This window comes from Canis lupus, chromosome 14, assembly GCF_003254725.2.
Source record: "Canis lupus dingo isolate Sandy chromosome 14, ASM325472v2, whole genome shotgun sequence".
NCBI lineage: Eukaryota > Metazoa > Chordata > Mammalia > Carnivora > Canidae > Canis > Canis lupus.
The window spans coordinates 46,822,335-46,847,185 of NC_064256.1; the positions used below are offsets into that span (position 1 = coordinate 46,822,335).

Here is a 24,851-nt window from a genome sequence, read left to right on the forward strand (position 1 = left end):
ACAAACTATTATGGTGACAAAATGCACATTCCCTTTGTTTAGTTGGTGCAGGTAATAAAGTAGTTGCAATCTTAGGAAATTCCTAGTGCAGAAGGTCCCAGACTCTCTTGCACAGAAATGGCATACAGCAGCATCCCTGTAAGTGACCCCTTGGAGAACAGGAGTCAAGGTTCCCTGAACAGTGCATGAATGTTCTCATAGAATGACTGAGCGATGGAGGACAGGATGGGGAAAGGCAGAGGAAGAAGAGATTGAGAGGGAAGAAGTTCTGAGTGACTTCTCCATTCCATCCCAGGGAATCCAATTAATCCAAGGCACTATACTTACATGGCCATGCTGATCCAGTTCATTGTTGGTGAGTTTCACCTTTTCAAAAGACACCATCTGCTTGAGTAGCTGCTCACCAGTAAAAGGAGAGTCTGGGTGTACATACAGCCTAAGAAAATTATGAGAGACATTTTTTACAAATCTGTTCTCTGAGGGTCATAAAATATTCTGATTCCGAAGAAACACAAAAACTTCTCATAAATGGTGAATTATATTTGCCTCAGATAATCTCAAATTTACTATTATAACAGTATCAAAATAAGTCTAAAACATCTAAATATGTTTCTTCATGTACCAAAGATCTAAAAGGAATAATACCAGGATGCCTGGGTGGCTCAGGAGTTGAGCATCTGCCTTTGGCTCAGAGTGTGATCCCAGGGTCTTGGGATCGAGTCCCACATCGGGTTCCCTTTAGGGAGCCTGCTTCTCCCTCTGCCTGTGTCTCTGCCTCTCTCTCTCTCTGTGTGTGTGTCTCTCTCATGAATAAAGAAAATCTTTAAAAACAAAATAAAAGGTGCAATACCTAATAAATTTTCTACTGTCTGCTCAGCAAGCCATTTTTAAAAAGGTGCATATTTTTCCATCTATCTAATCAACTATTGGTCTATTTCTGTAAAATATGAAATTTTATTACTGTTGCAGGTATTTTCAAAAGAGAGACTAGTTTATACTAACTGTATAATAAGTTCCTAGTATAAATACTGCTAAAAAGCAATGAAGGCATAAAGAATTTAAGAGGAAACAATTCTAGAGAATCCATTCATTTACACTTAAAGATTATTCAGTTTGAAATTTATAGATGCAAGACAAAGTAATTTTTTTAAAGATTTTTCTTTATTTATTCATGAGAGACACACACCGAGAGAGAATCAGACAGTCAGAGGGAGAAGCAGGCTCCATGTAGGGAGCCCGATGTAGGACTCAATCTCAGGACCCCAGGATCACCGCCTGGGCCAAAGGCGGACCCTCAATCGCTGAACCACCCAGGCGTCCCAAGACAAAGTAAATTTAATACAGCAACCTAATTCAATAGTCCACAGATCATAGTCTGTTGCTCCTCCCACTACTTTAAATACCACTACTTTCATCTAGTTGGATGCCCACTAAATCAGAGTGAAAATAAGCTGGGTAAACCTCGAATTATTCAGTGTATTTGTTCATAAATAGCTTATGGGGGGTAAAAAAGCTTTGACGGGAAAAAAATATATTTATCAAGTATTCATCATTTACTGATCACCTGCTACGTGCAAGGTGATCTTCTACCCACTCATAGTTAAATGCAGGCCATCTGTTCTACCAACAAGCATCATACAAAGTACAACTCTTTGTAAATTCTAATCCTGGTATCCACTAGACATAAGCTTTTCTGAAGTCAGGAGAGACGATAGAACTCGTGAAAGAGAAGGAAATACCCCTGATTTAATAGGACAAATCCCTTTATCCATTTGACAGGTTATTTGTATCTCAATTTTATATAGGATCCTTATAATTTTAATAAAACATAAATATTATGGTTGGGGCCAAGTCAAGGGGAAAAAGTCACAAAACCTTCCCCTGCAGTTTTTATGGAAGAAAACCCAAGAAGTCTGTGCCATGTTTTGTCACACAGAGGACTAAGAAGAATTGGGTGCACATGCTGACACACTAAAGCCCACCAGAAGCAAAGCACAAAAAAGGCTAACACCATTAGAAATTCTTACTAAACCAACAGAGGAATTTTAGGTGTGTGTGTGTCTGCCTGCTTGTTTTGGAGGAGTGTTCAAAAATGCTGTTCAGGGGGGATCCCTGCCTGGGTGGTTCAGTGGTTGGGCGTCTGCTTTCAGCTCAGGGCGCAATCCTGAAATCCCAGGATCCAGTCACACATCGGGCTCCCTGCAGGGAGCCTACTTCTCCCTCTGCCCGTGTGTCTCTCATGAATAAATAAATAAAATCTTTTTTAAAAATGCCGTTCAGTTGGAAGTATTCTTTGATGACACAACCACAATAGCGTTTCAAGTATACCCCTCCAGGGCTCTAACTTTACAGGTGCAGTTGTTTTACTGACTAGCACCACTTCATACCCACCGAGCCAAAAAAAGTTTCAAAAATATTTCAACTCCTAGAAGCTCATGAAATGTTCCCTCTTCATCAATTCAACATGTGTAATCACATTAATAAAGTCTAATTAATATTAATATCAGTTACTTGATATGAATATCACATTAATATTAATAATTATGTATTAATAATACATTAATATCAGTTACTTGAAAGACAACAAAATGTTCTATATGAAAACACAACATTATTTTAAATAATGTATCACGTCTTGCCCATTGTTGAGATCAAATGATATTGTCAAGTATTATTTCTTCTGATTAGGAAAAACTGTTGAATTTCTGTCTAAACTAAAACGTTTCAAGGAGAACCACAAGGAATTTCCATCATCAGTACAAAAATGATCACCTCCCATATTCCTCACCTTTCCCGTATGGGGCTATGAAATATAGCACTGCCTTCTTAATACTAATAAAGAATATTTGCTTAAATTATCGAGCATATTTCTATCCTATAATACACTAAACGTTTTTATCTAATATCAATATAAATAAACTGAAGTAAGATGAATGAAAAAGCATACAGGAAGCCCCTCCTCTCTCAAGTCCCCCGGACTTAAAATTCCAGCAATAGCTTAAACATGCTTCAGTTAAGATAGCGTATTGGTACGTGCTTTCCTTCTCCAACCAGAACAGATTAGTAACATAAACAAGGCATGTCATATTTCCAAAGTCCTGCTGGCCTGCACCAGTTCCCCATACCTTCAGATAGGAAAAAAACGTATGCTAAATAAGAGCGATTAACTCCTTAAAGGAAAAGACTTTGGGGGGTGGGGAGAGGATTTGCTTGTAAAAATGATTAGAAATCTGCTAAAATACTTCTGTCTCTCTCTCTCTGGTTTAAAAAGATTTTGCAAAGTTTGGAAGGAAGCTTGAGAGTAGTGTGAATCAGCTATTTAACAAAAAATAGTAAAGAATAATTAAACTACTATAAATTGGTGAATCTTGCTCAATTTTTTTTAAAAAGTGTATATTTTTTAAAAAGTCCTTAGTCCTGTTATTTGTTATTTAATATGCTGATTTGGAAGGGTTGGGAAGATGTCCTTCCTAGTCTCCTGTGGGAATGGAAAACTTGGAGAGGCTTCTTTTAATTTCTTCTCCAGTGTATGTAGCATACTGTAAGCTCAGTAATGTGATTAAGGACTAAGTAAGCTTACTATTCCATCTGAACTAGTATGTGTAAATTGTCTATGTTGGTTCTGTGCCTTGACGAAAACTCCAGACTAGATACTTGCAAAGGATGAGCCGTAACTTTAAGGTCCCTAAACTTGTACACATAAATTAATTCTTAATTCTGATATGAACTTCTAACCAATTACAAAAATTAGATAGTCATAAAACAACTTAAAAAAAACAGTAAGGAGGCTTGGTTTTAGAATCTTAAATGTAAAATCTCCTAATATCCTTTGTTTGTATTAAAGTATGCAGTTAGGTTCCTATAACTTCAGCCACTACTTTTTGCGTAAACTAATACATGTTCTTTTTTTCCCCCTAGAAAGCTAATTTGGGTAAAGCAGCAACAATTTAAAAAAAAAAAAAAAACAGCCTGTGATTTTTTAAACAGGGTTCTCCTTGAAAAACATTATTACCAATTAGCACAAAAATAAATATATGTGATCCCTAACATAATAATGTTTCACGTAAGAGAATATTCATCTGATGTTGAATTATATGCATCTACTGAACTCACTATACAGAAAGGGAAAAAAGGGTTAGCTATTCTTACTTAAAAGGTCTGAGTCCTTTATTGGCAAAAACAACATTTCACTAAAATGACCTTTTTGTGTGCAGGCATAACCATATTATTTTAAAATATTTACTATAAACAACCACTTTACTAAAATACACTCTTCTAAAAAGGATTTTAGGGCAACCACTTCAGCAGTAGGTGTATTTAGTCTGGTGTTAAGTAACCAACGAGAATTGACAGTTGCCTTCTGCAACGAGTCTGGATTTCTAATGAATATTCTAACCGAAATTAGGAAAGCGTGGAAATGAATGATGAGAAAAATTAAAGACAACATTCTGTTTCTGCAAACTCTGCCTTTCTCAGAGATTTTGTATAGTCAATCTCCGAGCATCTGGGCTTGGAATGCTCCCTACCAGAGCTCACCACTGTGAACGCAGACCTGCTTGAAAGTCAACCAACCAGAGACATTCTGCTCCCAGGGTTAATGAGCATTTTGCTTTGCCAGAAAATCTGGAGGCACAAACCTGGCTGGCAGCGGCGGGTCTGCTTTGCCAGCCACCAGCCAGGAGGACCGGTGGTAGGCGTAGCGGTACCTCTTGTTGTCCACGGGGACGATGTCCATCAGGACTATGTATTTGGCATCAGGATCCACGCCGGAAAATGATACTCGGATGGTGGGAAACATCCTCCTGACACAGGGAAACAAAGAGAATCTGCAGGAGCTCAAACAGCCTAAGGAGCCAAGTGAATTCCGGAGGGAGGTCCTACTCCCCTCCCTCCCCAGCCCCGAAACCCTTTTTGTTTCCACAGAGATGTGAATTCGGAGACCTTCCTTCTCCCAAGCATAGATAATTTCAGGTGTCACCTTTATAGGAGTCCTCATTGCCATGTGAAAAGTTTTGTTTTGTTTTCTGATACCCAAAGATCCGTGATTAGGGATATCTTATGTTACTTTCCCAAGTCACGGAGCAGACCCGGGTAGCCCAACCCTCTAGGGTTGCAGGGAGAGAATTCACTCCCGCCAGAGAAATCTAGAGTGGGGTGGTGTTTCCAGAGACCCTGGGGGTATTTCCCAGAGTCCAGAGAGCTGGGATGACCAGGCCTGGCAGGGGCCATGGACCTTTAGAGTCTTTGTCCCAGGCCTGGGGAGCTGCCTGCACCCTGTGGCTTCCGGACACTCCTTGCCTGCCCAGCTACAGCACCAGGAGGCCCGCAGCACCAGCACAGAGTGTGGTCGTTTCAAATTTCATTCTTCTGCACCGGCTTTAATTTTAAGTTTTTAACGGGAGCTGGTGGCTTTTGCAAATTGAGGCCAATAAAAGGGAAGTTACCTGCTTCCCTCCAAACACCCAGCAGCCGGCCTGCACTCCCAGCATGAGTTCCCACTTCCTTCCAGCTGCCAAACCTGAAGCCCAAAGCCTTCCCAGACTGCAGGGTCCCAAGATCACCAGTCCCTGTGCCCTCTCATCAAGGCCATGGCGGCGTTCTCCTTGGCCAGATCTCCAGACAGCAAATGCTTGGACGTCTATCTCAGCAGCTCTTTCCCAAAGCAAGTCAGTGGAAAGAAGTTATCATTAATCAAACCTTCCTGTCTTTGCTCTGGATTAGTAGGGTTTCACCCATTTCCTGGGAACACCCTAGGCCACCCGGGGCCCCATTCTCACCACCCCACTCCTCACACGCCAAGGCCCATCGCTACCTGCCCGATTTGGTGATGATCATCTCTGTTCCTAGCTCGTGGAATTTGTCCCAGAGCTCCTTAGTCTCCAGGCTGCAGGCAATTTTGGCCATTTCCTCACTGGGGATGATCGGGGTGGTGGGGATGAGCGGCTCAGTACACAGAGAGGAGGAGGAAGGGCTGCTACTGCTGCCCCCACCACCAAACTCCCCGTGAGCATCCAGGCTGGTCAGTTCGCCCAGGGGCTGGGCACAGGATGACTTCTCAACAAATTGTTCTGCAAGCAAAGAGAACAGAGAATGACAGCTAACGCTGTCAAGCAAAGATACAGGAAGGAGAACAACAGAACTAAAACAGGTTCTGGACTTTGGAAAAGTTAAGTTCAGAAACTCCAGGAAGGCAGTGGTAACCCATCACTATATAAATTCCCTGGAGCGGCATACCCAATGCTTCCTTCCTGAACCAACTGAGTTCTAGAACTAATATTAATACCATTATGAAAGCTACTTTAGGTACTAAAAATATAAGGAGTGGATAATGGGAAAGGGAGTGATCGTGAAAGAATGAAAAGCAATTATTTCTGTCGCTATCCCTCCCAAGTTCCAGACTTGGCAGCTTGTGGGATTTGCTGCCATTGCTGCCTTTTTGACGACGAGGAAAGATTTTGCTCCAGGGAGACCAAGGGAATGAAGAAATCAGCACCTTCCCTTACTTTGACAGAAACTGTCCCTTCCAACCTGAGCCTTCTCTCCATAAGAAAAAATGGAAAGTGGAGGCGATGTGGAGAAAAGAGGGGATGTGGTTAAAACAAAAAAATTAAGTCACTTCACTTCTCTGCCTGGCTCTCAGTTTTCTAGGCTTCGATACAAGGACATTTTTACAACATCCCTCCCAGCCTGAGACCTTATGAAAGACTCCAACATATCACAGAAGTACACTCTCTAGGTCATTTTGGGAACCCGCATGAAACAATTGCTTGAGGGCAGTGTGCATATCTTTCTCTCAAAAAGGTCCTGGAGGTAAGGAAAACAACCCCGACCCCAGGCTAGCAGAGTATTAAAGTGGGAAGAACGTCATCCACCATCAGGCTGGAATACCACTGCCTACGAACCAAACATTCTCCCCCACAGCTGATAAGGGCCTAGGACTACACCAGTCACTTTGATGGAATACAGGGGGACTTCTGTAATTGTCCCAATTATCTTGCATCCCTTAAAAAAGAAACTACTTGAATCTGCAATGTGAAACTGATCTCTAAACAACTCTGTTCTGAGTGCCCTCAAGGAATTGAAACAAGCTCTAAATGTAGATATATACATATATATGCTTTATATCATATAAAGTATTTTATTTCCCATATTTCTCTTGGACTTGGGGCAGACAAGCAGGAAAAGGGCAACTTTGATCTTTCTTTCTCTTAAAATAACAATCCAACTCATTGTAACATTTTTAAATTAAGAAGAACCAAATTAATTATTTTAGCCTCAGCAAAGAAGTGAAGGATGCCACAGCACAATCGTACTTGTAACGAACATTTTCAGAAACACGTTCACATAATGTCTTTACAGGGAATCAACAAGTAACTTCAGAAATTTTATTTAAAAAAAAAAAAGAAATTTTATTTTCTATCAATTGAAAATGCAAAAGTCCCTAAGCCCCAGGCAAGGAAGAAAATCATACAGAATCGCTCTAATACAACGTTTTATGTCAATTGTATCTCACTAAAAAAAAAAAAAAAAAAAAAAAAAAAAAAAAAATTTAAGAAATATTCTAGTGGCCTAAGGCAGTTCTTTTAAATAGATTTAGTATGTTCAAATGGGCAAGCATGAGACACTTTCGAGTTCCCACCCCATAGCTGCTTCCACGTCTCTCTGCTGTTTCAAAGTACCACATTCTCTCCTAGCAGAACCTCTAGGTGTTTCTCTTGCGGCAATCTTCGGCTTATTGTGCTCTGTTGAACTGGCCTGGGGAAAAGACAAGAGTGCCTTCTGGTTCTTTCAGAGCTTGTCTCAAAAGCCCAAAGGAGGGATGCTCATTTTACAGACTGTGTGTGTTTGCAGTGGGGAAGAGGGGCTGGCTTTATAGCTTAGAATTTAGATAGAAGGTGAGCATTCTCAGGAAAAGAAACAGAAAAGAAAGTGATACTGAAATGAGCTGAAAATGGCATGTTTCCCAGTCTGCTGTCTGTAATTCTGACAGGAATTTTAACCCCAAGTGCTCTTTTCCTGCTAGCTACCAAACTGTGATGGGGGTGTTTATAAAGAATTCAGAGGCCCTCTAAATAGGAGTGGATCACGTTGGGCAGTCCCACAAATGTAACTTTGAAATTGGTGGCTAACATTTTTGTAAACAGTTGGGGTTTGTTTCATTGGTTGTTTCCATTTTGGGGCGAAGCAAGCTTAGATTTCCATAGGAGGGCAGGTGGGAAGAACCAGGAAAAGGGAGTGAAAACCTTCGAGGGGAGTATTCTTGATATTCTATTTTCTGGAGACCTTCTGGTTTCCTTTTCCTTGGCTCTAAGCTGCTCTGGGGATTCTCTTTCTTTTCTCTCTGCCCGGTCCTCTTAGTTGTCCTCTTTAACACTTTGTCTTTCCTACTACGGTTGTTATTTCGGATGTGAGAAGTACTGGAAAGGACGGGGAGAAAGAAAGAAAACACAGGGGAGAGGTTTTTTTTGTTTTTTTTTTTTTTTTTTTTAAAAAGAAAGAAATAGTACCCTAAGTTCGCTATTTGATGTTTCTCACCATTTTAGGGCCATCAGACCATCAGGATGTGGAATAACTATTTCCCAGGGAACCCAAGAGGGGATGATAACACTTCATTCCCTGTCAATTAGAAAGGGACCTCGAAACACTCAAGTCCAGCAGTTTCTTTCCCACACAGTTCACTTGTGCTAAGGGGAACATAATCCTTATTTTTCCCTTTACTCTGAGCCTAGTGTCTTCTATAAATGGTAAAGGTTGTTGAATAAACAGTATAGCTAAAAGTTGAGGAATTTGGAAAATGGTCACTGGCTAATGTTTTTGCCAACCTCCACTGAAAACGATGGCAGCTATAAAACGATGTCTCGCTGATAAGTCTGGAGCTTCTGTGAAAGAAATGGGGGGGGGGGGAGCTGGCTTAAGTCTAGGTCTACAGCCCCTGACAGTGGTTTTTAAGGAGCCGATCCTATTTAACCGATTGAAGTCAAAGGAAAAAAAAAAAAAAACGAGATGCAACTAGTTTCTTGTGGAGGCGCTTAGAGTCCCTTTGGCATCCTACGCACACGCAGGTGTAACACGCCTGCTAAATTCTGCTGAGCCTTAAAAGGGGTTACCTATCACTAGTCCCGGACTGCGCGTATCCCGACAAGTCACAGGCTCTCGGACGTACGACCTGATCCGGGGCTTCCGGACCAACAGGTAGGGACAGCGGCTAGCGCACGGACCACACGGAACCCGCCAGTCCGCGGAGCCTGCAAAGAAAACTCGGGCTCCCACCCCGGGCGGGCGTCGGGCCCGGCCTGAGCGGCAGACGCCTGCCGGACGCTGCGGGAGCAGGGAGAGGCGCCCCCCACCCCGAGCCTCCGCGCCCAGGGCCCGGGGGCACCGACCGGGGCGCAGCAGCCCCGGCCCTGCCCACGGCGGCCCCGGCGGCCGGACTTACCCAGGGGTTTGATGGTGTTCTCGGCGGCCTCCTTCTCCTTGGAGCCGCCGCTCGACATGAGCGCGGCGATGGAGAAGGCGTTGGCCCGGGAGGAGAGCTGCGGCTTGGGCGACGCCGTGAACTCCATGGCCCCCAGCGCGCGCCCCGGGCCACCGACCGCGCCCGCCGAGCCGCCGCCGTCCAGCTTCCGCAGCCGAGACGCGCACGGCGCGAGGCCGCCAAGGGCAACCTCCCCGCAGCTGCGCCCCGGCCTCGGCCCCTCACCGCGGGGCCCTCCCGCCGCCGACGCTGCCGCCGAGCCGGGCGGGGCTGCAGGCGCCCAGCAGCGGGCTCCACCGCGCGCGCGAACGCCGGGGCGCTCCGCGGGAGCTCGGGCTGCGCCGCGGGGAGGGGGCGCCGAGCACCGGCCGCGCCCCGCGCAGGGGTCCCGCCGCTCCCCCTCCGCGCGGGCCGACGGCCGGGGCAGCGCCGCCGACAGGGGGCGGCCGCCGGGAGGGGAGCGCAGGCGTGCGAAGCCCCGCGCGGCGCGGACGACTCTGCGCCCGGGCGCTCGCAGCCCCGCGCCTTAATTTGCTGGCGGCGGCGAGCCCGGAGGCCCGCAGCCAGTCAGCGCCGCCCCACGTCACCGCTTCCTGATTCCGCCGCCGGGGGCGGGGCCGCGCGGGCCGGGACGGGCCGGGCCGGGAGGGCGCGCCCCGGGCGCCGTGCCCGCACCGCCGGCCTCCGCCGCGGCGGGCCGCGAACCTGGCGCCGCTCCGGCGAGAGTCCGGGCCGCGCACGCCGCCCCCCAGCCCAGCCCCCGCTGCACCCCCCGCCCGGCCTCGCGGTCCCGGCGCGGAAGGGACGCGCGCACGGTCGCGAGCGGGTGGGACGCGGGCCTCTGGGAGGGGCCCAGTGCGGGGACCCAGACCCGAGGCGCCCCGGGGAAGTCCCTGCTCCTTCCATCCTTTGTCTTGCCGCCGCTCCAAGTTCCAAAAGAAAGTCGGGAGCGGAAAGGGGCGCCGCGGGGGCAGCGCGCACCGGCCACAGCCTATTCGCGGGGCAGCTCCAGGGCTGGTCCCTGCCCGGTTGGGCTCCAAACCTGCCTGCCTGACAGCGGGACTGGACAGACGCGGCCCTGAACCGGGTGTGCTAAGGGAGGCCTCCGAGCATCTGGCGAAGGATGCTGTTCTCAGGGCGACCGCGCTTCTGCTGCGCCCCAGCCAGCGCGCCACTTATGCGGGGTTCCCGTTCCCGAAAGGGACTCCGGACGGTGGGGCCTCCACCGAACGGAGCCCGGGGAGCGGGCGCGGAGCCCGGGGGGCGCGGCACCCTGCGGGGACCACGCGACACTCAGTGGGAGAGCGCGAGGTCTGCAGCGCCGCAGCTCCGGAGACTGGGATTCTCGTGCCTTCGCAAACTGAGCTGCCCCCAGGACTTCCCACGGCCTTAGGGGGGGTCGTCCTGTTGGCCTTGTTCTGCTTGAATAACTCAAATTCTCCGAATTCGCAGGGTAATCCGCTTCAGTCGGAGCCGTGTAAACTCAGGCTGACACACACACTCAAGCTATACATGTAAATATTTGCGCTCCTTTCCAGCCAGTCGTTCTGGCGATTAGGAGCCTCTTGGTGGGTCTGAGAACTTTAAAGAAAAAGAAAACTGCTTCCGTTTCCCACCAGCCCCTTTCTCCCTTCCCTGCACCCCCTGCCGCCCCAGCCTCCTGAAATAAATGTACGAGGGCAAAGCTAAAAGCCAAAAGTTGAGAACTTTTAGGAAAGTGGAATGGTGACGTCTGGGAGAGTCGCGATTTAAGCCACTCCTGCCAATCAATAGTTTCTAACAAGGTGCTGCATGCAGGTGACAAAAAAAAAAAAAAAATGCATTCTGCTATCAGCCTCCAGGTACAAAGTGTGTATGTGCGAATATTTGGGGAAATTCGTAAAATCATAGGCTCTATTGCTGGAAGGGGTTTAACATTGTCCTTAGTCTATCTCCTTTTGCTTTTGAGAGGGAAACCCCAGGCACGGCTTGCAGGGGCACATCTTCTCTCCAGTCGGCTCAGGCAGCTAGAGGGAGACCCCAGCGTCAGAGCCGCACTCCAGGCCACCAGCTGGTCACACCTTGACCCTACCGCAGCTGCACCTGGGCTGTTCAGCCCCAGATGAGAGTAGAGCTACTCCCCACCCCCCCTCCCGCTGAAAGCAGAGGGCTCTCGGATTAAACCTCCATGTGAATAGAGGCAAAACCACCGGATGTGCCTAAGGATCAGTTTCCATTCTTGAGCCTTTAGTCTTTTGCTGTTTGGGGACAACACAGACCCTACGTGTTTTGTTGAGACCACTTTGCCCCCCAGCACACACCTCATCCCCAACCCAGCACATACCCATCTCAATGCAGCAGTGACATTTCTCTCTTCAATGTAAGGCGCATGCTGGTTCCTCTCCTATCTCAGAAAGGAAGATTTCTGACAAGGGGCTTTTTTGTTTGCTTTTAACTTTTTATCGGAGACAGGGTGATGTCATGGTTAGTCTAGAGTTTAATACATGCTTCCAATGGGTGGTGAAGATCTTTTTTTACTGGTGTTAGTTTTCAACAGTTTATGGAATTATTCCTCAATTTGTAAAACTGGCCATTACATTTCTGCACAGAAGAAATATCGTTTCTTTTTGTAATTATCCTAATGGTTTAGAATGGAATTTGAATGATTTCATGACAGGGATATTTTTGGGTAAAAGGGCCCAGCGAGGGGAAAGCTGACTTGCCCCCAATCAGCTTCCACTTCCTTTTCCAATTGCCACGGTGGTAGCCCAGCTCTGGGTCTCTTGTGGGCAGGAACTCCGACTATTCATCCTCTTAAAGGTAAAACAGAAAGCACAGAAAGCTAAATGAGTGCGCCGAGGCAGGCGGCAAACCAGAAGAATTGAAAAAGCCACTTGAAACAAATTCGGCGGGAGAGGTGAGCTCCCTAACAAGCTATGGGGCTCCCTAACAAGCTATGCATCTTGTGGGTGTTGAAACCGTGGCAGTAAAATGTATACTACAACATAATTATCGGGGGGCACCCCGTCCCTCCTCTTAGATTTATTGCCTTTGCAAATCAATACGGTGCTATAAAAACGGGGAACCGGTGCTTGGCAGAGAGGTGCTGTCAAAGGGTGATTCAAAGCCCTCCGGAAGCGGAGAGCGCTGAAGTTCTGAGGTCCCTTCAAACCTCAGGGTTAGCGCGGGTTAACAGGTAAAGCCACTGTCACAGAGGTTGGGACAAAGCAATCCCATTAACACTTCCCTCCAGGCCTTGCTGAGGCTGAGGACAGGCGGGCGGGGGCTGCTTTGCGATGCGGGAACGTGCGACGGGATTTGGGGAAGGCTTTGAATCTGGACTTGAGACCGCTTTAGCCCTGAGACTGTGTGTAGGTTTTCTAAACCTCTCAAAGCCTCAGTTTCACCATCTCCATTAAAATGGGACCAACATGGGATCCCTGGGTGGCACAGCGGTTTGGCGCCTGCCTTTGGCCCGGGGCGTGATCCTGGAGACCCAGAATCGAGTCCCACATCAGGCTCCCTGCATGGAGCCTGCTTCTCCCTCTGCCTATGTCTCTGCCTCTCTCTCTCTCTCTCTCTCTCTATCATAAATAAATAAAATTTAAAAAAAATTTTTAAATAAAATGGGACCAATAATTTATTCCTACCTGGAAGATGGCTCTGTGGATTCATGGGGTGCCATGTGGAAAGCCCCTAAACCGTAACTAACACACACCAGTGTATGTCAAACATAAGTACAGAATTTTATTTAAATTTTGAACTGCAACTTCGCGGTGGTAGAGCTGCATCTATCTCTCGCCTACGCTTGTGGGGTTAGACAGTTCTGGAATGTGCGCAGAGGAGTGGAGTCACATGGTGATTATGAGCCATTCCTTACATCCCTTTAAACTTTGGAGCCTAAGAAGTCAATAGTTTGGTTATACGTCTGAGTTTGGTTGTACGGAGTTTGGAAGACAAGAAGAGGTCTCCCTATACAGTCCCCACTTTGAAATTCCCGTTTGTAGTCTCCAGACCTCAAAAGTCAGTGGTCTCACAGAAGAGCCCAGGAGTCATTGGTTTCCCGCTTTTGGCCCAAGCTCCCGGCGTAACGAATGCTAACGCAGAACCTCCGCCGACAGCCGCTGCGTCCCGTCCCCCGCTGGTCTAGTCGCCCGCCGCCAACCCCGGGGGCGGGCGCTGCGCCAGGGCTTCGGGACCCAGTGCCAGACCCAGAGCGCCGCCGGGCACCCGAGGGTGACAGCAGGAGAGAAGGTGAGGAGAGAGACCTGTTTCTGGGCAAGCGGGCAGCGACTCGCCAGCTTGGCCCGAGATCGCGTGCCCATCCTCCTTTCCAATTTTTCTGGTAAATGCTTTAAAAGCGACAGTAACGGTGCCTTTGGATTTCTTTTTTCTTTCCTTTTTTTCTTTCTTTCTTTCTTTCTTTTTTTTTTTTTTTTTTGCCTTTGGATTTCTAAAGTCGGTTTGCATAACAGCAAAGTGCAGAAGCAGGGCGGGGAGCGCAGCCTCTCGGGGGGCCGCCGCCACGTCCCGGGAAGGGGGAGCAGCGCGCGTCCCCGCGCGGGTTAGGGAGCGCGCGGCGAGGCCTCGGACTTGGACCGCGGGGTTGCAGGGCTGCGAGCCCGAGCCTTTCCTGGGAGAAGCGCGGGCCTTGGCTCAGACGCGAGTCCCGGCGGGTTTACGTCTTCTGGAACCCAAAGGATCTCCTTGAAGCGCCCCCTCCGGCCCTGGCCCCAGGGATGGGCCTGGGGCGTCCAGGCCTTCGGGGGGGGGGGCCCCCCCGGGAGGCCCCTGGGCCCCGCGCTCCAGGCGCCCTCACCCAGTTCTGGGCAGAGATCAGCTCCCCCAGGGGTGCGGCCCGAGGTCCTGGGTGCTGTGCGTGTGCGCGCTTTGGTTCGGGACTTCACACTTGCATCCGCGCGTGGGACCCAGAAAAGAGATGCCTCGTGGGCTACGGCCGGACGTGCCCATCGCGGGTGGCGTCCTAGGGTGGCGAAAGGAAAGGACCTTTGCGGCGGGGCCCGTGGTACTGGACGTCACCCGGCCGCACCCAGGCTAGCAGAGGCCTGCAGCTGTGGGTGCCCGCCGCTCTTGCCCACCCCGGGCCTCCCCCAACTTCGGTTTTCACCAAGCGGCTCCCCCTACCCCAGGCTCGGGCCAGAGGTCGGGCGTGGGGCCTCAAGGACTCCACACAGGGTGCTCCCTCAGGGCCTCGACCCTCCGGACCCTCCCAGGGACCGCTCGCTTCCCGGTGGTCCCCCATGAGCTCGCAGTTGCAGGGCCCGGGCCTCGGCACCCCCTCCCCACCAGGTCTCCCTCCGACCAGAGGAGAACCCGTGCACTAGAGCTGGGCGCAAAACTCGCAGCGTGATCCTAAGACCAACACAGATTTCTCCTGGCGGCGGGGGTGAGGAATCCAGACTCTCCCCCCCCACCCCCACCACCTTCCTTTCTCCTCCTCCACGAGTGCTCGCGCCTTCCTGCGCGCCAATGCTCCTCCTGGGCAGGTCGCACCCAACCTGTCGTTATATAAAGCTAAGAAATTTTGTACATGAATTTGTGTGTGGATTCTGATGTCTTAAATTATTGCATTAAAATCATTTCTCGATTACTGAGGGGTATTTTTTGGTCGACCCTTACATTTGGGGTTTTCACCCTACTCCCAGCCCTGTCAAGAAGGTTAAGAATCTGAGCCAAATTACACTGATTTCAGCGATAGACCGGGGATTCCAAGGCAAATCTCTAGCTTGGAAAGCATTGCTCCCGCCACTACCACTACGGTGCACTCGGGACTGATTAAGCGGGAACTCCTAGGAGGAGGAGGAAAGCGAACAGAGGACAGTCCCTCGCTTGCGGGTGAAGGTCCTGGTGACTGAGTGTCCTCGTCGGCCCGTGAAGACTCATGAACCCTGTGGGGACAGCCAGACAGGTGGCCCCAATGAGCTTCCTGGGCTTCCGTTTCTTAGGTGTTTGAAGACAAACTCAAAACTAAATGAGACAACTTCCGCAGAAGAGCAACCACAGCTTGCCAGAGCACTTCCTCTCACAAAGCAGCGTCAGTTTTGAAGATGTCACCTAATTACACTTAAAGCAATTGCCACATTTCAGATGATCCAACCTTCCAGCAACCAAGTGCTCCCAGACCCCTCTGGTGATTGCTAGAGCACGCCCTGTCTTCCCTCTTCAGGAACCAGAGCTGTCTGTTTGGTGACAATCTATCAGTGTCTTTGTCGGGAGGTTTGGGAGACCGAGGTGGGGGAAGACACAGGCAGGAAGTAGTCCTCCAAGGTCTCTGCCACCAGCTCCCACTGCAAGTCACCCCAAAAGCCATCGACGGTAACTCATCCTATTCTTTGTAAAGGGCAAAATATACCCAGTAGCATCTCGGTTCCTTTTCCATGCGAGCATGCCCCAGAAGCCTTGAAGTCTATGCTATGCCAGGGAGCAAAGATGTATGCATCTAACACAAGATAAGGAATGCAGAATATTTGTTCAGTCATCCAATATTGCCTAGTACTTACTCTGGGCTGGATAATGTGCTGGGTTCTAGGAAGTGACCAGTAATCAGAACCCTAATATTACTGCCTCATGCAACTCACAGTCTGGTGGGAGACATCAATAATAAGCATATAAAAGCCATAAGAAATAGAAATTGTGACAAAGACTTGAGGAAACAAGTCACTAATCCAATCTACTTGTGGGCATTCATTTATCCTGGACCAGACACTGGCTTGTTGGGGTGAGGTTAGCATTGGACAATTCGAATACCGTCCTCGTCCCTCCAGGTTTCAAAGCCCAGCTAGAGATGTATTTTTAAAAAGCACCAACATGAAGAATATATATTACATTCTCCTCAACCCTGAGCTCTTAGAATGAAGAGGCATAATGGCTTAATGTTAATAAAATAAAGCAGAATAAACAACTCTAATAAAAAATCCTGGCAGAAGAAAAGTGTTGAGGTCTGGCAACAGAAACGCTGGTTTGGAGCAAGCTGTGCTGACTCCTTTTCCACTCTTGTGAAACGTGGTTACTGATGGTAACATCTACATTGAGAGTTTGATGTAAAGATTAAATGGTGTAATATTGGTTTGGTGTGAGGACAAAGGACTTCATAGGCATTCCTACTGGTCAACTCTGGATCTTGGGAAAAACCTCCACGCCGATTTAGGGATGATACAGATTAAATGTGATCAAGAAATGTGTTCAAAAGCCCCAATTTCCACCCTCCACTCAAATAATGTAAGAAACAGCTTTGTCTCTGAGGTCTGTAGAGGCTCTGGGTCCCAGTTCCGTTGTGGGAGAAAAGCCCATGTGCCAACCAGGAGGAAAGCATCTTGGCAGATGCTCAGACACGCAGCCTCACTACTGTGAACGCCCTTTCTAGAAAGGCTGGAGGCCCACAGTCGGCCTCTCTGCTGCATTTTCTTCCATTAACTCACCTAGTTTTAAGGCGTTTTGCATACATTTCAAGTCCTGGAAGCCAGTTTTCCAATGCATTACAAAGAGCTTCTGTTGTGCGCTTAGTATGTGCCAGGAGTGGCACTAGGCTTCCCAAGAAACGTGGACTGTGGATACTATCAATCGGTAGCATTATCGTGTGCATTTTGAAGTTGCAGAAAATGAGTCTCGGAAGACTAGCTCACTTGTTCAAGGGCACACGGATAATTTCATGGTGGAGCAGGAGGCGACCCCGGGCTGTGTGACCCGATTTCTCCTCAATCTTCACCTTTACCCCGTATCGACTTCTACCACTAACTTGGTTGGTTTCCTGTTCTGGAGGCCGAGGCAGTTCGGAGGAAAGGGCTCAATTTTCTTGGGCTGTTTGTAAATAGCAGCCCCAGGGCCCGGAAACACGTGCATGTCTTTGTTCTCCGCCCGACGCGCCCGGGATCGTGGGCCCTGCACGCGTGGGCCGCGGTGCCCCGCATGCCCACGGCCCGCCCCCAAGGCGCGCAAAGCGGAAAGCGGGCCACATAAAAGGGCTTTCGGGGTCTCGCGTGGACCGCGGGACCAGGCGGCCTCGGTAATTTTCTTTTTCTGGGGGTAATTACCGAGTAATCTGTAGGTTGGGCGGCAGCGGTGGCGGTGGGCGGGGTCGCGGGGGTCGCGAGGGAGGCGGGGCGGGCGGGGAGGCCGCGCTCTGCTGGGCCCGAGCCTGAGCAGGTTCTGCTAACCCGCACCCCAACCCCAACCCCCAACCCCCAGCTTTTGGAGGCAGACTGCCAAGGTTTGGAGGTTCGAGGCCGGGTTTGTCATTCGCCTGCGGTGCGTGCGCTCTGGGCTGCGTGGATTGCGCTGAGCCTCAGTGTCCGCCGCAGGGGAGGGAGGGGTTCGCACGTGCCGGGCGCTGGCCGAGCGCCCCGGGGGCCGCGCCCCGGGTTAGGGGGCGAGACGGGGGGAGCGGGGACTCTCCGCGCCCCAGCAGCGCCGACGCGCACCCAGCCAAGGGGCTTGCGGGGCGCACACCCGCTCCCCCGAGGCTGCGCTCTGCGGGTTTCTCCCTCCAGCCAGCCCAGCCCCTCCCCTCCCCTCCCAGACCTCGGAGGGGCCAGGCCAGACCCGAGCGGAGGGGACGGCGGCGCTGCACGGCCGGGTCCCCTCGGCCCCACCACTTGGGGACCTAGCGGCGGATCCCAGCCCCTCTAGGCCCTTCCCCCCAGGGCCAGGCTGTGGGGTCCCTGCGAACAGCTGACCCGGACCCGCCGACCCGCTTCTCCGCCGGGGCCCTGCTCCCACGCACGCGGTTCCCAGCCCGGGCGCGAGGCCGCAGACGGCGCCCCGGGGCTCCGCCGCCGCCCGGGGCCGGGACCCAGACGTCCGAGTGAGAGCCCCGCCACCGCCGGTCCCGCTCGGTCGGCGCGGCGAGGGGCGCTGGCGGCGGCGGCGGGGGCTCCCCCTGTAATCAGGGTCATTATCAGACTCGGCTTGCAGGATGGCGCCGGCGGAGCTTTACCCCCATTAGCGCAGGGCGGGGTGGGGGCTGGGCCCCCAGATCGCAGCCTGTCGGGCCGCAGCTGCAGGGCATCTGGGGCGCTGGGAGTCAGGAGTCAGGCCGCGGCCAGGGTCTGGCTCAGGCCGTCTCAACCCAGCTCCCAGCTCCCAGCGCCCAACTTCACCCTTCCTGGCTCTGGGACGTGGGGGCAAAAGCACCGCACTTCCCCGAACCTCGGTCTCTCATCTGTAAAATGGGTCCGGAAAGATCCTTGTCTCCAGGTCGTGGTGAAGATTCACTGTGTCAAGAGTAACTAGGATGATACACCTCTTTAAGTGTTATGTGGACGACCTGGCCCGCGGGAACGGTGTGACTACTGTTGTTACACTAGATATGTGCCTGCCTTTCTTTCTTTCTTTTTTTTTTTTTTAAGCCCCTTTTCTCTTTTTTCATTAAAAAGGAGGGGAAGAGAGAGACCAAGGTTGAATAAAGTGTCAAAGAAGTCCAAGATTGCTTACAGACTTGCTGGGTTTTTAAAAAAGATTTTATTTATTTATTCATGAGAGAGAGAGAGAGAGACAGGCAGAGGGAGAAGCAGGCTCCATGCAGGGAGCCCAATGTGGGACTCGATCCCAGGACCCTGGGATCACACCTGGGCAGAGGGCAGGCACCAAACCACTTAAGCCACCCAGGTGTCCCTGACTTGCTGGTTTTATTCACGACTGACCGGGTTCCAGCTTTCACCTGTATCACTGGATAACGGATATGACTTTGGGCATTCTATTTCATCTCTCTGTGCCTCGCTTGCCTTAGCTGTGAAATGGAAGAAGTACTAACACTTGCACTATTGCACTGTTGTGCACACAAATGAGTTCAGGCCTGTAGAATGCTGAGCGGGGAGTAGGCTCCTCCGGCACAGGTTGTTACTTGTCTTTTGTTTTGTTTTGGTTTTTGGTTTTTAAGATTTTATTTATTTATTCATGAGAGATGCAGAGACAGGGAGAGACATAGGCAGAGGGAGAGGCAGGCTCCACGCAGGGAGCTCTGTAGGGGACTGGGACTCTCCTTAGGATCAAGCCCTGAGAAGGAGGCAGAGACGCTCAAATGCTGAGCCACACAGGCATCCCAGGGTGTTACTTGTTATTAGCAAAATATTTTTATAAACCAGTTTTCCTTCCTTCCTCCTTCCTTCCTTCCTTCCTTCCTTCCTTCCTTCCTTCCTTCCTTCCTTCCTTCCTTCTTCCCTCCCTCCCTCCCTCCCTCTCTCTCTCTCTCCCTATAACAGGTAAAACTGTCTTCTGATCCTAAGGGATATTTCTGGGGAGGGGAAGAGGTGGCAGGCTCAGGTTCAGAGCTGAATATCAGGCTGGAAACGCCAGGGAAAGGGACTGTGAATCACTGCACAGTGTCTTCTAGCCTCCAGAGTTTCCTCTTTGCAGTCCCATCACAATGCCCTATTGACACTGTCCATTTAAGATAAAAGGCAGACAGCAAAATTAGTCACTACTATTTTCAGATGGCTGCTAAAAAATTAGCACTTGCAGCAAACCCAGTGTCATCAGGTCGTTTCTAATCAGTAAAGTGTAATTAGCAATGCAAGACTAATTATTAAAGTGACCAGCCAAGTAGTGAATGTTTGTAAATGGTTCTTAAGTGGGATGTGCTTGGGCACAGAGCCCAATGCTTAAGGACTTGTACTCAGCTTCAGCCAGTGCTGGCCCCAGCTCTCTTGCTTCCCCCAAAGCCTAGTCCTGCTTTTGGATTGACTTTCTTCCTCTGGTGTGTAAACAAATGACTCATAATAATGATTAACTCATTTCAAGTGCTTGTATGTGCCTGGCAATGTCCTAGCTACCTTACCTGTACTATCTCATTTGATCTTCCCCATTTTGCAGATAAGGAAACTAAGGCAAAATGAGGTTCTGAAACTACTATCAATCACACTGCTGAGAGGTGGTGATAAGTTGGAATTCTCGTCTAACTTTTCCTAAAGGTATGTCTCCATCTCCCAGCTCTTTTGGTCTCTACTCTTCTCCAGTTCCAAAAGCCCTTCAAAGAAGATGACAACTCAGTGAGTCTAGAGGAAAACGAACAAACCAACCAACCTCAGGATGTTCTCTGCTTCTAAGGAAGCACCCAGGAGTACAGGCCACAATATCTGATAGGGGGTTGAGAGCCTTTACTAGTCAGAATGACTTCTTATCAGTCTCTTATCCTTTGAGCCATGATTATTCTTTTATTAAATGATTGCATGCTTCTTACAGTGTGTATGACTGTAGTGAGACCTAGTGTACCAAAGCCTGTGGTAGATGCTTTTAGGTACATAGTTTTGTGGTAAAATAAATTTCATAAATTTTATTTTATAATAAATACTGCCTACTTCGCAGGCTTTTGTGATGATCCAATGAGCCAAATCATTTGGAAATATTAAAAAATAAGAGCTTATTAGAACTATTATTTATTTTAAGCATTTTGAAAAAAATACATTTCTTTGGACAGTGATCTTCTTCAATCTGTGGTTCAAAGTCTACCTGAATCTGAAGCACTTAAGAATTTTGGGGACGCCTGGATGGCTCAGTGGTTGAGCGTCTGCCTTTGGCTCGGGTCCTGATCCTGGCTGGGGTCCTGGGATCAAGTCCTGCATGGGGCTCCCAGCAGGAAGCCTGCTTCTCTCTGCCTATGTCTCTACTTCTCTCTCTGTGCCTCTCATAAATAAATAAAATAAAATAAAAGAATTTTGTGTATTTCTTGGCTTCATCCAGAGTGACTAGACTCAGAACCCCTGGTGCCTATCAGCGTGAGGTGGGGTGAGGTAGAAGGGTGGAGTTGAATATGTTTCTAAATCAAGCACCCCAACAAGATTTTGAACAACTAGTGCTCTTTATGTCTTAATGGCACTCCAGTCTTCCTATTGGCCACATCTAGCTTTATTTAGATTTGACCAGAGTGAAAGAGAAACAAGGACTTCTCATCTCTTCTTAGAATAATCAAAAAGGCTTACATTGAAACCTATAGCTTTTATGATTTCCCACCACACTGTTAATCAGAAAGGGTGGCTTCTGGTTCTGATACGTCTGTTGTTTTTTTCAGAGGTGAACACTGGAAAAACATGACTGATTCTGTGCAACTTGGAAAAGGAAAAGTCATCAGCAAGTCCCATCCTTACCACACACAAATACATTACAGAGAGGGCCAAGCTGGAGGTGAGGTCTTTAGTTTGGATTGCTGAATGACAGGGACCAGGTCATTTCAGAATGTTTGAAAAGACAAGCAGAGTCACTAAAATCCCCCTCTTTCCCTATTTGTGGATGAGGAAATTGAAAATTGAAACTTGAGTCATGGGGCAGCCCTGGTGGCTCAGCGGTTTAGTGCCCCCTTCAGCCTAGGGCGTGATCCTGGAGACCCAGGATCGAGTCCAATGTCAGGCTCCCTGCATGTAGCCTGCTTCTCCCTCTGCCTCTCTCTCTGTGTGTCTCTCATGAATAAATAAATAAAATCTTTAAAAAGAAAGAAAGAAACTTGAGTCACAAAGTGACATGCCCAAAATCACACTGCTGGCCATATATCTTTGAACCCAGGTTGGCTGACTTTGAATTAATGATGACCCCTTTGACAGGAGCTCTCTTTTGGAGAAGAAAGGCCTTCTCATTATCTATTATTGGTTTCCTGATTGATGTAACTACACTTTCTGAGTTGTGGCCCATGCATATCTGGCTTTTGGGGGATGATGGTGAAGACCACACAACTTCTCTAAGAATTGAAACTGAATTCTACAGCATGGCTTCATTTGGCCATGAGCAGGGAAGAGTTTTGCCCTTGGCACCAAGGATTTCACCTCAGAAGAGTTCTTTGTTATCTGGGTTACACAACAGTCATCTTTGGATTTTAAGGTTGACTGACCTGCAGGATCCATGTGCTCTTTTGATTTTTAGGGGGGCAGGGACAGATTTACATATGACCAGATAGAATAAAAGTATTTGAAACAAATTTTAAGAAAAGGGGGTTGAAACAATGTGTGCATCAATTAAGATTTTATGTTTCAAACAGTGGGAAAACCTTATCCATCTAGTTTAAACAATAAAAGAAATTTGTTACCCCACCCATTTAAATAGCTTAGATATAGCTTCTGGTGAAGTGCCATCCAAGGCTCAAAGGAAGTCTCCATTTCTCATCTCTAGGCTTCATACTGTTAGTTCTATTTTCAGGCAGGCTTTCTTTCTCTTGGGGTCACAAGATGGCTATCATGGCTACATTCTGACTTGTTTGCACCCATTAGGGTCTCTCTCCTTCGGTAGCATCTATAGAGAAATGAGTCCAGGAAGTATCTTTACATTCATTGGAACTGGTTTAGGATCATGTGTCTTGACCATGATCAAAGGAATGGCTTAACCAAATCAGGGATCCATCCACCCATGGAGTTTGGGGATAGTAGAAAGAAGTCCTCTAGAAACATGGCTGCTCAAAGACCAGCAAAGGGGTGACTTCATTAAGGAGAAATGGGATTACCATTGGCATCCTGGAGCTTCAGAAACTTTGCTTGAGAAGATTTTTGTTCTTTTCAGGAAACCTGGCTTATGTTTCCCACATGAAGCTTTGTAGAATACAGGTGGCTTCAGATGTTGCCTGTTTTTGCACATCCCCAGAACTAAGAATGGCTTTCACATTTTCAAATGGTTAGGGAAAAAAATCAAAGGAAAAATAAGATTTTGTGACATGTGAAAATTTTATGAATTCAAATTTCAGTGTCCACAAATAAAGTTTTATTTCTGGCTTTGGCAAACTTTCTTCTGTAAAGGGCCTGATAGTAAACAGTTAGGCTTGCAGGCCATGTGGTCTCTGTCACAATTATTCAACTCTGTCATTGTAACATAATAGCAGCATAGGCAATATGTAAAAGTATGAATGTAGCTGTGTTCTGATTAAAAATTTATTTATAGACACTGAAATTTGAATTTCATATAATTTTTACATGTCAAAAAATATTACTCTTCCTTTGATTTTTTTTTTCCCAACCACTTAAAATGTAAAGACTGTTCTTGGCTAGCAGGCTGTGTAAAAACAGGTAACTGGCTAGATTCGGCCCAATTTGCAGACCCCGTCTTTTATTGGCTGTTTTTGCAGTGCAGCAGCAGAGCTGAGTAGCTGTGACAGAGACCACATGGCCTACAAAGCCTAAAATATTTACTAGTTGGTCCTTCACAGAAAAAAATTTGCTTACCCTTACTCTGGAGTGGTACTTCTCAAGCTTTAATTTGCATGCAAAGCACCTGGGGATCTTAGGAAAATGCAAATTATGATTCTGTAAGTCTGGGTTAGTCCAGAGAGTCTGCATTTCAACAAGTTCAGGAGTGGACCACATTCAGAGGATTTTTCATTCATTATTCTACCAATACCCTGTATCAGAAACCTGAGAGGTTTCTGACCTCTCTCACCTACCCCTGCTTGTTGAATGAGAAGCTTCTTTGCAGGGGGTGGGAATCTGCATATTAGATAAACAGATACATAATCTGTGATTCTTTTTGAGAACCATTGATGTAGATGCTTTAAAGAGATTCAATAACAAATTCATTGAGGGCTGGGTATTAGTCGAATAATTGGCCTCAGAGCTCAGGTGGGATTTTGGTGGTTTTTTGTTCAACAAAGGATTAATATTATATTTTTTAAATGTCATTAATTATTTAGTTATTTTGGCATAAGGATTGTATCTTTGTTGGTTAATTTCCAGGGAGTGAACACTGCTTAGCACATCTTGATTTCACATGAAGGCAGTGATTTAGGCATATTGATCGTTAGCAAACCCCTTCCATTTTTCCCATTTCAGTTATGCATTTATGACCTGTCAGATCTACTAATGTTTAGACAGGTATAAAGAGCAAGGATTGGGTTTTTCTCTATTCTTCATGTAGTAGTAAGGCAAAATTTCTATAAAACCCCATTAAGTCCTTTCTTCATTGACCTCTTTAATCTTCCCCCTATTCTTTCCTTGCCTGGTTTCCATCCATCATGAATTTTTAGGTTTTTTTTTTAAGATTTTATTTATTTATTCATGAGAGACATACACAGAGAGAGAGGCAGAGACACAGGCAGAGGGCGAAGCAGGCTCCACACAGGGAGCCCGATGCAGGACTCAATCTCAGGTCCCCAGGATCACACCCTGGGCTGAAGGCGGACGTTTAACCGCTGAGCCACCCAGGCATCCTGAATTTTTAGTTTTATTTCCAACTTCACTAACTTCTGAAGAATTAAACTTCCCACACCATGCAGCTATTATATTAGAATGAAGAAAGAAAAGAGGAATGGAGGACTTTACTAGACGTGGGATTTGGGGTTTACAGAATGTGGATCAAACTCTGGTCCTAGACAGCTAAAAGCAGCCAGCCTGAGGACTCTGAGGGATGGAGATGGAGCAGCTGTGGAAATAGAACACTCTGGCCCCAAATTGAGTAGGGGATCTGCGTTGTGATA

At 48.1% G+C, this 24,851-nt stretch overlaps 1 protein-coding gene across 1 annotated transcript in view; it reads right to left on the minus strand.

Annotated features, from left to right (window-relative positions):
* The window catches only part of TBX20 (T-box transcription factor 20), a 55,275-nt gene extending 45,598 nt beyond the window's left edge, over positions 1–9,677 (minus strand). Inside the window, exons 1-4 of the mRNA XM_025464616.3 lie at positions 9,437–9,677; positions 5,813–6,068; positions 4,638–4,802; positions 328–436 (exon numbers count right to left, since the gene is read on the minus strand). Coding sequence (XP_025320401.1) covers positions 328–436; positions 4,638–4,802; positions 5,813–6,068; positions 9,437–9,563 — 657 coding nt within the window. The 5' untranslated portion in view covers positions 9,564–9,677. The remainder of the gene's footprint in view (positions 1–327; positions 437–4,637; positions 4,803–5,812; positions 6,069–9,436) is intronic.
* Between the last annotated feature and the right edge of the window lie 15,174 nt (positions 9,678–24,851).